The 12,680-nt window shown below is 38.2% G+C and overlaps 1 protein-coding gene across 1 annotated transcript in view; it reads left to right on the top strand.

The window, feature by feature from the left end:
• CEP126 (centrosomal protein 126) overlaps window positions 1–12,354 on the top strand; it is a gene marked incomplete at both ends in the record, with an annotated part of 45,843 nt that extends 33,489 nt beyond the window's left edge. Inside the window, 5 exons of the mRNA XM_082014898.1 lie at window positions 3,012–3,136; window positions 3,435–3,522; window positions 4,400–4,609; window positions 7,055–7,119; window positions 12,277–12,354. Of these exons, the coding sequence (XP_081871024.1) occupies window positions 3,012–3,136; window positions 3,435–3,522; window positions 4,400–4,609; window positions 7,055–7,119; window positions 12,277–12,354 (566 nt within the window). The remainder of the gene's footprint in view (window positions 1–3,011; window positions 3,137–3,434; window positions 3,523–4,399; window positions 4,610–7,054; window positions 7,120–12,276) is intronic.
• Between the last annotated feature and the right edge of the window lie 326 nt (window positions 12,355–12,680).

The following is a 12,680-nucleotide window of genomic DNA, read 5'->3' as shown; positions in this document are numbered from 1 at the left end:
CAAAGTCAAACAGATGAGCTTAAGATATGTGTGACTTAAGCTAACCTATTTGATTTTACATTGGAAATGAATGACGTCTTGCATTACCATGCCTCGCCCCCAGCAGAGATACTTGCCTGTTGATATCCTCATTTGCACATCAGATCAAAGAATCGGGAAATTTACTGCGCCAAAGTTGTGTGCATTGCTAATACCGTCTTCACTGCGACTTTAAATGCTACATCCCAAGTGTGACATAGCTGCAGCTCTTTTAGAGGGAGAGCTGAGTAACGTCTTTTTAAAATTTGGGTGGGTGGTCCTCTCTCTTGTTATCTGCTTAGATTGTGTGTTTTGAAATTCGTCTTTATTTTAAATACTCTAGATAACGCTTAACGACTTGCTATTATTTGTCCTACTGCCTGCAAATGCACAGAGATCACCATAGTCTTTGTTGTGAGGTGCTTGCTATGAGAGACTGTATTGTTTCAAGTAAAGACATTTTTTATACATATTCATCAAAGATACTCATTGTTCTTGAGTAAAATATCTGCTGTGGCACTGTTACAGAGTTCAGTGAGGTCTGTGAGGACGCTGTGGAAAATGTGATCTGTTGCAATGCTTGGCCAAATGTACAGAAAGAATAAGTGAGAACAGGATGAATAAATAAAATTGTTGTCCATGAAGATCTTACTTTAACTAGGCTTCCAGGCTTCAAGTGGTGTATCTTCTGGCTGACACATATACTGTAGCTGGATGTTAGAATTATTTTAAGTCCTTCAGTGTTCAGACAGTAAAATGCTTTAAAAATCTGTTTAACATTTAGCCTGTGACAAATACGGGACTAATTTACATGCTTATAGTTAAACGGGTAGAATGTTCATTATCTCGTGCCCTTAAAGATACTACTTCTTATTATATTTTTAGAATGATAGAATCATAGAACAGTTTGGGTTGGAAGGGACCTTTCGAGGTCATCTAGTCCAACCACCCTGCAGTGAGCAGGGACATCTTCAACTAGAGCAGGTTGCTCAGAGCCCCGTCCAACCTGACCTGGAATGTTTCCAGGGATGGGGCATCTACCACCTCTCTGGGAAACCTATGCCAGTGTTTCACCCTCATTGCAAAAAAATTATTCCTTAGATCTAGCCTGAATCTACCCTCTTTTAGTTTAAAACCATTACCCCCTGTCCTGTTGCAACAGGCCCTTTGTCTTACATTTCTCAAAGGAGCCTTCTCCTAGGCATAGATCTAATATGTCTTGCAAACTAATTAAATTGTTGATCCAAATCAATAGAGCAATTTTGGATTCTCTTTTTCAGAAAAATATGTTACTATTGATGGCAGCAGCCAGATGACTAGTTTCAAATCTGCTTCTAGGATCAATGGTTTTCTTTTTCCACAAATTGTAAGAATTCTGCTTTGTTAAATATCACTGTAATAACAAGTAAAGAAATAAGATTCTGTTAAACTCACTAAAAGACCTCTCGGTCTAAGTGTGAACTATACCTTAAACTGTAAACAAGTAAATATTTATTACGTAAATAAATACGTAATTTATCTTCCCAAGTATAAATCGAGTAACTGCATTTAAAAATCAAGTAACTGCGGTTACAAATGAGAATATAATATCCCCTTGGATATGTAGATTCCTGGCTTGCACAGGAAAATGCTGATTTGTATCTCCAGTTTTATGTGCATGAAAGTTTAATTAAGAACTTCATTTTAATTTTGAAACTTGATGCTTTAATTTTGAATATGTATTATTACATGAGAAAAAACTGAGATAAATTTGAAGTACAGTGTCTCATTTAGGTCTCTCTAGCCGAGGCAAAATGCTATACAGCAGTATTGTCGTTCAAATTAGTATACAGATGTATAAATTAGTAAGATAAACTACAAAATCCCAAGCTGTAGAACTAAGGTTTTAAACCATGGCTTTGCATTTGAATCAAACCTGTGAGGCCACACCTGGAGGACTGTGTTCAGTTCTGGGCTCCTCAGTACAAGAGAGACATGGACATACTGGAGACAGTCTAATGAAGGGCCACAAAGATGATGAAGGGACTGGAGCATCTCTCCTAGGAGGAAAGGCTGAGAGGGCTATGACTGTTCAGCCTGGAGAAAAGAAGGCTAACGGGGGTCTTATTAATGTCTATAAATACCTGGAAGGAAGGTGCAAAGAGGACGGAGCCAGGCTCTTTTCAGTGGTGCCCACTGAAAGGGCCAGAGGCAACGGGCACAAAATGAAACACAGGAGGTTCCCTCTGAGCATCAGGAAACACTTTTTTTTACTGTGAGGGTGACCGAGCACAGTAACCTGGCACAGGTTGCCCAGAGACTTTGTGGAGTCTCCATCCTTGGAGATACTCAAAAGCCATCTGGACATGGTCCTGGGCATCCAGCTGTAGGTGGCCCAGCTTCAGCAGGGGGCTTGGACTAGGTGACTTCAAGATGTCTCTACCATTCTGTGATTCTGTGAATCAGAAAAAACTGTGTGAACTATTACACGTTTTCTGCACAGTGCTATGTAATCTTAAATGTTGAATCCATTAAGATATAAACATCTTGGCAACAGGCATTTACTGTGTTGGACAATTAGACTTTAGCATTATTCTCTAAATGCAACTTATTTTCAAAAACATTACTTTTTGGCACATTTTTCGGTATTTGTTATATCATAGTTCACTGTCTATTCATTCTCCCTCTTACTTGCTAAGACGACCTTTTATCTTTGTACAGACCATCTTTATTATCTGTGTTTCAAAGTGAGGCTTCACTTAACCTGCTTTATAAGTATCCACATGTAATCCACATCTGTATCTTTTAGTCCTATGCTAACATGAAATTAAATATGCCAGTTTCTCTCTTTTCACTATAAGAAAATACATTTAGCGAGATCAGATGGAAACATACACAAAGTAAACATCTAAATTTGGACAGAGACATTTACTTACCATTACTAGTTTTGCTACTACTTTCTTTATCATGTTTTTACACATTTTTGGTTTATTTTTGTATGCATGTCATTTAAGGTGTTGTCCCTGTTACAAGACAAAAGCAGGTTTTTGACAACCATGAAAATAAACACAGAGCTTTTTCAGAACACAGAAGACAAAGTATAGCCTCTAGAAGATGGAAGCCTACTCATCATGCACAGGTAAATACTAACTACTATAAAAAAATAAAAAGCTTATTTATCCTCAAAATGGAAAGAGTTTCAGGAATATCAAAGGTTTGTTCAGTGTCACACAATTTTGAATCAATGTGTTTAGTCAGCTTGCTGTCACTGCAAATAAAAGGAATAAAGCCAATTAGAATATATCACTGTATTATTATACATTAATATTTTTGCACTTGAAAACATTTAGTAATATGAAATAATAAATAAAAATGTTCAGAAAGTAGTGTAGTTACCTTAAATTACATTTAAAATATTCTTATAATATTTTTGACAGAGTTCATTGTGTACTATCCAGCTGAGTCCTGTTCAATCTGCATTTGATCCAGTACAAAATAAGACTAACAACTATAAGTCTGATGAAGGTATAGTAACACTCCTCAATTCAATTCTTTGTTATACATAAAGTCTTGACCTAATGTATCCACTGTGTAATGTCACTTGTGTCTTCTGGCATCAGTGATTCTAAGTAAGAAAGAGTAGTTTGTTGTGCAGACCTAATTTTTTTTTTTTTTTCACAAAAATGTAAGATATAGCATCTTGTGTCATGATATTGATGGTTTTATAAATGCATTACAACCTATGCATAAGAGGAGGCTGACGGAGACCTTACCACTCCCTACAACTACCTGAAAGGGGGTTGTGGTGAGGTGGGTGTTGGTCTCTTCTCCCAAGTAACTAGCGATAGGACGAGAGGAAATGGCCTCAAGTTGCACCAGGGGAGGTTTACACTAGATATTGGGGAAAATTTCTTTACTGAGTGGTCAAACATTGGCACAGGCTGCCCAGGGAGGTGGTGGAGTCACCATCACTGGAATTGTTCAAAAAACATGTAGACGTGGCACTTCAGGACATGGTTTAGTGGGCATGGTGGTGTTGGGTTGATGGTTGGACTTGATGATCTTAAAGGTCTTTTCCAACCTTAATGATTTTATGATACAGTCAAGTTTCATTCCATTCCTGTTTATATTTAACTGTATGATGGCTGTATGATATGGACAGGTATTTCTTGCTATTGTCATACATTTCCGAAGTCAGCAGAACTTGTTCTGGTGCAAATTTTAAGATGCATTAATGACTTAATTATGTCATTTTCTAACACATCATACTTCTTGCCTTTGACACTTTTTTGATCTTTTAATGCGAATTTTGTGTTTCGCAGACCTAGAGTCATGAAAGCAAGCAGTATATTTAAATGTCATGAACTCTTTTCATTTGAAGTTACCCCTGTAATCTCTTCAGTTTCAGAAAGCACTGTTCAGTTTCTTATGGCAGAAAAACTAGCAAGTACACCAGTTGCAGAAGATGAAATCCTGGCAGCTATGGAAAGTGTGCAACCAGCCAGACAGCCCTTGCTGCTTAACAGGGCTCCGTGTCTAGGCATGAGTGCACTTTCAATAGAAGAACAGAAGATTTTCCAGTCTCTTGATCGTCTCAATCAAAGGCTACAAAGTAAGTTTGATAATAAACAGGATCCTACATCAAGTGATTAAGTAACTTTATATTTTGTTGTCATGGATTAATTTGGATTAAAAACATTAATCTTGTGATAGAAATATGTTTCTTCTTATTTTATTATTATTATTTGTTACCAAGTGTAGCAAACAGGAGATCAAAATCATGAAAGTTTTCTTTGAGTCAATGAAATTAATTTAAAATAATGGTGACTTCGCCTTGGTCAAAAAAATAATTCAAAATATGACTGTAGGACACCTTCAGAAACTATCGCAGCCCAACTGTAGCTGTTGTTTCTAACAGATGTTTGTTAAAACTGTTCTTTAAAGTGTACAGATACAGATGTATCAGCCTCACTTAGGAATCTATTTCAATGTTTATCCATCTTAAATTTTTGCAATTATTTTTGCAAATAATTACCCTTTATGTTATATAACCTATATTTTTGCAAATATAACTGTTTATAACGAATGACTTTTCATTTCCTTTCTTCTAGTCTTTTAGGATGTTCCTCATCTCCACTAATTCTTAAAAATCACAAATACAGTTCTGAGATTGCTGCATCCAAATTTGAATGTCTATGTGACTATCACTTGCACAACTATTTTGAAAATCTCGAACTTAACCTGAGCATTCTCTAACCTATTATTTCTCTACGCCAGAAAAGCAAGCTTTTTCTTACCTGCTTTATACTGGTGCTTGTTATATGAGCTGTCCCATTGCTGTTGACATTTTATTGAAGAATGTGGGGGAAAAGTCTGTACTTGTTCTTGATAATTTTTTCTCTCCAGTGATTACTTAGCCAACACTTTCATTCATCATCCTATTATAACTAACATATTCGTAGAACAAACTTACTTTTTGGGTCTCTTGCAACTGTATGTAATGGTTAGTATTTCCTTTGACCTACATGATCATACAAGTCTCTCATAAAAATTCTCATTAGTTTGACATAGTTTCTGCATTTTGTGTGCTCCATCCTCTATTTGAAATCAACAGGGACCTTGTGCCTTAGTCCACGTGGTCTCTTCACTGGACTGCTTGGCTTTCCGTATCATTGGAATAACTTCTCCTAGCCATTTTTGCTGTTTATGGAACTGCCAACTCTCCTGAATTTTATGTTTTCCTTGGATTTTTTTAATCTAAAATTTTACATGCCAATTAATTGACTTTATAAGAGTCTGCTTTCTTGAAGTCCATTGATTTTATTTTACTGTTCTACTTCTTTTCCTTGTGGACCGCACCATTTCGTGTGGTGGTTACCCACGTTTACCTCCCTATTGACTGGAATCAAACTAAACCACGACTTACTAAGCTCCTGCACACTATCCATTCGTTTCTACATCAGATGGTGGATTGCTTGGCTTGGAGGAAAAAGGCTTCAATTTCCTGTAAACTGCAACAGCAGAATAAAAGATCTTTGCAACCACTTAGAAACCTTCTGCAGCTATAGCTTACAATGCCTACGCCCATCAAACAGTGGTTCAGAATTTTATTATGTCGTACCTCATGGTTATTTCTTCCAGGCAAATAGAAGTGAAGAATTCCATCTTTTGTCAGAGAGGAGTTTTAGTATAATGTGCTTGGGTAGATATGGAAAGAGAAATACAAGAAAATAGAAAATAAGTTGCTGTATAAATTACAACATAGAGGCAAAGGTAAATGCAGCAAAAAAAGTGGGAGCAAGAAAACTGAAGTTTGCAAAGTGTGAAAAGGAAAACTGTGAAAACTGTAAGAAAAGTATATAAGGAATATGAAAGAAACAGTGAAATAATCACAGGAGTTAACTGACTGCAAATGAAGTAACTGTGAAAATTAATGTAATAGATATACATATGTATCTTGGAAATTTAATTAGCTTGCCTAATTATTTCGGGATTAAAACTGGTAACAAGAAGCTGTGAAATTTTACAGGTAGACTTATAGGACATGTAAGTACATGTAAGTATGTGCCTGTAAGTAAGTAAGTAAGTAAAATGTTGTAAGTACTTACATGTCAGGTAAGTACATTGCTTTTTTAAACTGTCACCTTTTTGAACCCCTTTTTTTGGCTTTGTTTTAACATGTTGCCAAATTAAGTGACTAAAACTGTGTATTTTCATAGTGCTCTTTTTAATGAATAACAGTCACTACCCAATCTGGAATTGTTGCTGCCAGCTTACAGTAGCTGGCATTCTTTTCTCCAGCTTTAGATTCCTTTATTGACACTAATTTTTTTGTTCAGATAATAATATCTAGCTGCAAATTTTGAAAATACAGATATGGCATATATTTCAGCAGCTGTTGGTAGGGGAAAAAAGAACAGTGCTATTAAACTACGTTTCCACAATCTTTGGGAAGTTTTATGTTGAATATTTGACTGAATACTGAATACTGAATCATATTTCTATTGTAGTATTTGGTTTACATAATATTTATTACATGCTTTTATGCTGTTTTTAGATGTTCAAGAAGCCATTACCAGAAACCCATCTGCTTCAAATGTTTTGCAGATAATCACCCCTTTAGTAAGTATTTAATTTAAATATGTTCAGCTTTAATTCCTGCAAACTGACCACATAGCTCATTTTATAGTAAAAATATAACTGAAAATATTGACATCAATCTGTTCAACTGGCTTGCCAGATTTTCAGACTTCTATTTATGTAAAAAAAAAATGCACATGTGAATTTTATAGTACTGTAAATAAGCTTTAATAGTTTATACCAGGCTGCCTCATCCTCTGGCTTCATTTTCATTTCAGAATCTGAAGATACTTGCAAAGTCCAGGAAGTTCCAAGAACTTTTAAGGAACAGTAATTTATCAGGGTCCATTTGAACTATATACAGCTCAGAACTAATTTGTATTTCTTAGTAACGTAGAGAGGAAAGAAGGAATGATGCATGGTGGTCTGTAAAATAATTGGTAATACAACGAATTCTTTCTCTGACCTGCAGATATGCCGTGTTCTGTAAGTGACAGGTATTGCCGTTCCTCAAGAAGTGTTTGTATTTTGTTTCATGTAGTCTAGATCTCTGTGGTGGGTTGGCCCTGGCTAGACTCCAGGTGCCACCACAGCCGCTCTGTCACTGGCCTCCTCAGCTGGGCAGGGGAGAGAAAGTGTAACGGGAAGCTCCTGGGTCGAGATAAGGGAGAGATCAGTCACCAGTTACTGTCACGGGTAAAACAGACTCGACTTGGGGAAAAATTAATTTATTACCAATCAAATCAGAGTAGGATAATGAGAAATAAAACCAACTCTTAAAACCCCTTGCCCCCACCCCTCCCTTCTTCCCGGGCTCAACTTCACTCCCCATTTCTCTCCCTCCTCCCCCCAAGGAGCGCAGGGGGACGGGGAATGGGGGTTGTGGTCAGTTCGTCACACCTGGTCTCTGCCGCTCCTTCCTCCTCAGGGGGAGGACTCCTCACCTCTGCCCTGCTCCAGCCTGGGGGCCCTCCCACGGCAGACAGTCCTCCACGGACTTCTCCAATGTGGGTCCTTCCCATGGGCTGCAGTTCTTCACGGGCTGCTCCAGCCTGGGGTCCCCCCACGGGTGCCGTCCTTCAGGAACAGGCTGCTCCAGCCTGGGTCCCCCCATGGGTGCCGTCCTTCAGGAACAGGCTGCTCCAGCCTGGCCCCCGCGGGGTCCCAGGTCCTGCCAGCAAACCTGCTCCAGCCGGGGCTCCTCTCTCTCCCCACGGGGCCACAGGCCCTGCCAGGAGCCGGCCCCAGCGCGGGCTGCCCACGGGGTCACGGCCTCCTTCGGGCATCCCCCTGCTCCGGCGTGGGGCCCTCCACTTACTGAGTTTGAGACTGAAAAACCCCAGACAGCATCCAGGCTCCTAAATTCAAAATGAGTGCCTGGTTTTGAAGTGGGACTGTGAAAAGAACACAGAGCACATCATTACCTCTCTTCTTGTGAATCCAAGTAGTAGATGTGACTTGGAACCTCAGCTTCCTCTCTTCTGCCTCCTGTCTCACAAATTTAATTATTTATGGCTAAACAACTTGCAATTTTTTTTATTTTTCAGCAATTAGTGTAGCATAGCTACCTTTATTGGATCTAACTGTGTTTTACTAAAGCATTTTTAAGCTTGTATGTTCTCTGGGGCTTCCTTCATAGCCTGTCCTACTTTACAAAAAAAAAGAAAAAGCTATTCCCCCCGCCAGTGCACTTTCGTGGCTTCCAGTAGTCAGACTTCTTGGCTGGCTGGTCTGTGACAAAGCTTTCTGCCACTAATTCTTCATCTACAAGATTTTTGTTTCATGAATAAGATATAAACACTAGACATTGCTCAGGCTGTCCAGTCTCTGGAACTGTAAGTTCTCTGATGGACATTTAAGACACTTCTTTCCCTACAAGTATATATTTAAGCATTTAAACAGGTGTCCAGCTGTAGATATACATTCAGATCTCAGCTACTGGCTTGGAATTCTTCTTGATGATAAGAGTGAACAACTGTCATACAAGTTCCCAGCTGCAGAAAAAGTACAGATGACTGAGATTTCATCAAATCTTCTGCTATGAGAAGCGATGGGATTTTAAATTTTTACTTCACCACGAGAACAACCTGCTTCAGCTCTCCTAGTTTTAGAGCATCCAAATAAAATATGGATATTCCCTCAATAATTCGTGTGAATGACATTGTGCTCTGTAATACCGACTTCTAAATCCAGATTAAGGTGCACAGTTGTTTATATAATGGAAAAGAGGTCACATGATATCACCAAATTATATTTCTTGAATGTTATATTATACATAATCACATTTCTGTTTATATATATGTACATCTCATTATTCTCCATTTTATTATAGAGTATTCAGCAATGTATATCCTCCCCTTTGGTGAACACTACAGTTGCCTCACAGGAGTACCAGAATGCCTCAGCTAGCAATCGATATCAGTTGTACAGGAGATACTGACATTATCCGCACCAGGATATTGCAGCGTTACGTACTTTATATGTAATGTATATACTATTTGACACTATAAAATTAGCAACAGAATAAAGATGAAAGCACTTACTCAAATAATGAATGTCAATTGACTGGTAAGCTTTTTTAGGATAATGAAGTCTATTTTATTATGCACTTTATTGTAAAATTAAAAGAATGAAAATACTTCACATTTTTAGTGTTCGTATTGGTTGTGTAAATTTCCTGTACCCATAATTAAAGTGAAAGGAAAACAAATATTTTGCTACTTAGATGATGTGTAAACTACCTTCCTTCTCATGTTTTTTAAGATTCACTAATGGATTCTATTACAACTGTAAAGGTACATTGTAAAATAATACACGGAGTTTCACCTTCTATCTTTATATTGGTGGCTGTATTGCAAATTACTGCAGACTGTGTGTTGCCCTTATCCAGTAGCTACATCTGATGGCTCTAAAACTGACTGTGCTCCCAACATCATACTTCTCCTAGCATATGCTCTTGCAGTTCTTGTTGAATTTGTTGGAGATTCCTGTTCTCCAGATTTTCCCAACAGCATTTACCAGCACTTGCACTTAAAGAGGGGAATTAGAAAGAAAGGTGCTTCGAAGGAAGGTACAACTAATGGTATGTAGATGCGCTTTCACTGAAGCACGTAGGGAAACCTCTCTACATCAGTGTCAGCTTAGGCTAAAACAATTATTCTAGAGGCACAATACCATAAGCACACAGCTTGCTCATCAGAAAAAGCTGGGTTTTGGTTTTCCTGATTGACTTTACTTTTGTAACCTATATTGCACAATCTCTACATACTGGGAGTTAACATGGAAGCAAAGAGGAGACAACAGGCCTGGAGATGAGGACTCCATTCCTGTGTTTAGGACACCCAGGTGGAGCCAACTATTAATGCATGAGGGCATATATAGTCTAAGAACATGTCTGAGTGTCTTTCTGCAGAGCTAGATGCACTTGTAGTTGCCTTTGCAAGTGGTTACTTTGGAGGGACAGGGTGGTTTTGGCAGTCTTGGACTGGCAGATTATACATTGATCCCTCGACTTTGAATTCATCTGTAGCATGACGATTAGCATGTCAACAGATTTGACACTTTGGTGATAAACCCGTCTGCATTGTTATGTCAGTTAGGCCTTTAAGGCCTTTTGTTAGTTAATTAGCATCTTACCTAAAGCTGTGAAGTTAGTTAATTGCTAAGAAGGCATAACTTTTAAACTTCCTCTCTTTTGCTTTTCGTCTGCTGTTTCTGTACAAAGTAGATAAACATTTAAACAAGCTGTAGAAGGTATATACAATGTACAGAACTGATCAACACATCTAAGCTGGTAATTAGCTGCAAGAAGCAATAATAAATCTCTGGATTTATAACTCCGTATTAGATGCCTGTTTTTCCCTTTGTAGCTATACAGTAAAAATTGTAGGGTTAGTCCAGGAGCTTAACCATTAACATACTTCCACCAGAGATGTGCCTGAACCCCAGACAGTGTCATTGCTAGCCTTTGTTGAAGTGTACGGGAGCTTAGGAGAGTTGCAGTTCACAAGTGGGCTCGGGGCTGTACCAGTGCAACCGTGGGAATGTGCACTCAGAAGGACACTGGCATTTCTCTGAATGGAATGCATCTTCCCAAAAGAAGCAATGAAATTATTTTGCAAAAGTATTTCTCAAACTCGTTATTCCCCATCATACCAAGATCATCATTATCTTTAATAAGTGCTGCCACTGCTTAGGAGGGAGCCAACCTGTAAAAAGGAGAAAAGAGGAAAACATGTGCCCATCATAACAATGGACAATTTATCAGGGGATTCCAGCTACCTGCTAGTGCATGGTTTCAGCCAAGACTAAGGCACATTACACATGTAGCAAATAGTTAGCAGATGAAATTTTACAAAGGACGTTTAGGGAAAGATTGATTTTTTTCAAAACAATGTTTTGAAGAATGGAATAATGCTACCTTTCTCCTCTAGCTAGGCATTGCAACATCTTTTGAGTAAAAATATGATAGGCTCAAAAGGGGCTGACCAGTCTGGAGGCTGTTGAGATAACTGTATTTAAACATCAAAATTGCAGAAACTTCGTGTCTTATGATTGCTTTTACAGTCTGTTCTGACACTGCTGCCAGAAAAGGGAAACTATAGCTGCAGTCCACATGCCTAAAGGATTCTGATGTGTGGCAGTACTTATTGGGTCTTTGGTGCTCAAACACATGTAAAATTCCCAGCAGAAGACACGCGTGTATCCTCAGAACAGACAGACAAAGGCCTTCTGAATTGGAACTCAAAGCTGGTTTGCACTGAAAATACTGAGCCCTTACAGCTCTGTTTGTATGCAGTACACTGCAACATTCCAGTATGGCAAGGATTTAATACTTAAATAGCGAGGGAAAGTTTCCCCACAGAGATTTAGAGAGAGGAAAGCAAATAATCCAAATACCAGAGGCCATGGATCAAAAACAATCCTGCTAGTCAGCAAGCCAGAGCGCCAGCTTAACCAGGTTTCTTCTCCTGTTAATCGGTTTAGGTGGCAAAAGCGAAGCCCATGAGTCAGCTTCCTCTCTTAATTACATGGAGAGGTTTTTTTTCAAAAACAGGTGCCTGCATTTAAGTTTCTAGGAAAATATTTTCACATTAGTTATTTAATTTAGGGTTACAGGCTTCAACTCAAAGATAATAACCTTGTTTCCTAGATCACTGTGGCTCTTTTGACAATACTAAAGTATATTTTTTTGTTTAGGTGTCCAAACAGTGTGACACTCGGGTGTCAGGAATGTCCACTACAAGAGTGAACCCAGAGGCAGCTTCTGGATTCTGAGCAGTTGTGAAGAGCCAACGAGTTCCTTTGTTCCCGTTAGCTGATGGTTATTCTTCAGATGGATGTTTCCAGGCTTTTCTAGTCATCACATAGAAAATAATTTTTAAAAAAGTTTAATTTTATTTTTTGAGTATGAAGAAAAGTAACTTAAAATTAACAAGCTTGGTTTAGACATAAACATATTAGAATTTGGGTACCTTAGATTTCTTTCAATAACTCTTCACTCTGCCTACCATTTTTGCTGCTTTTTAAAGAAATTAGTCCATATTCTTTCTACAATAAAATTCTAGTATGAAAAGAAAACATGAAAACTAGGTTAAGGTTAT

Source organism: Phaethon aethereus (assembly GCF_964289735.1).
Source record: "Phaethon aethereus genome assembly, chromosome: 1".
NCBI classification, from domain to species: domain Eukaryota; kingdom Metazoa; phylum Chordata; class Aves; order Phaethontiformes; family Phaethontidae; genus Phaethon; species Phaethon aethereus.
Note: the sequence above shows the minus strand (reverse complement) of the source record. Positions and strands in the feature narration are given on the sequence as shown.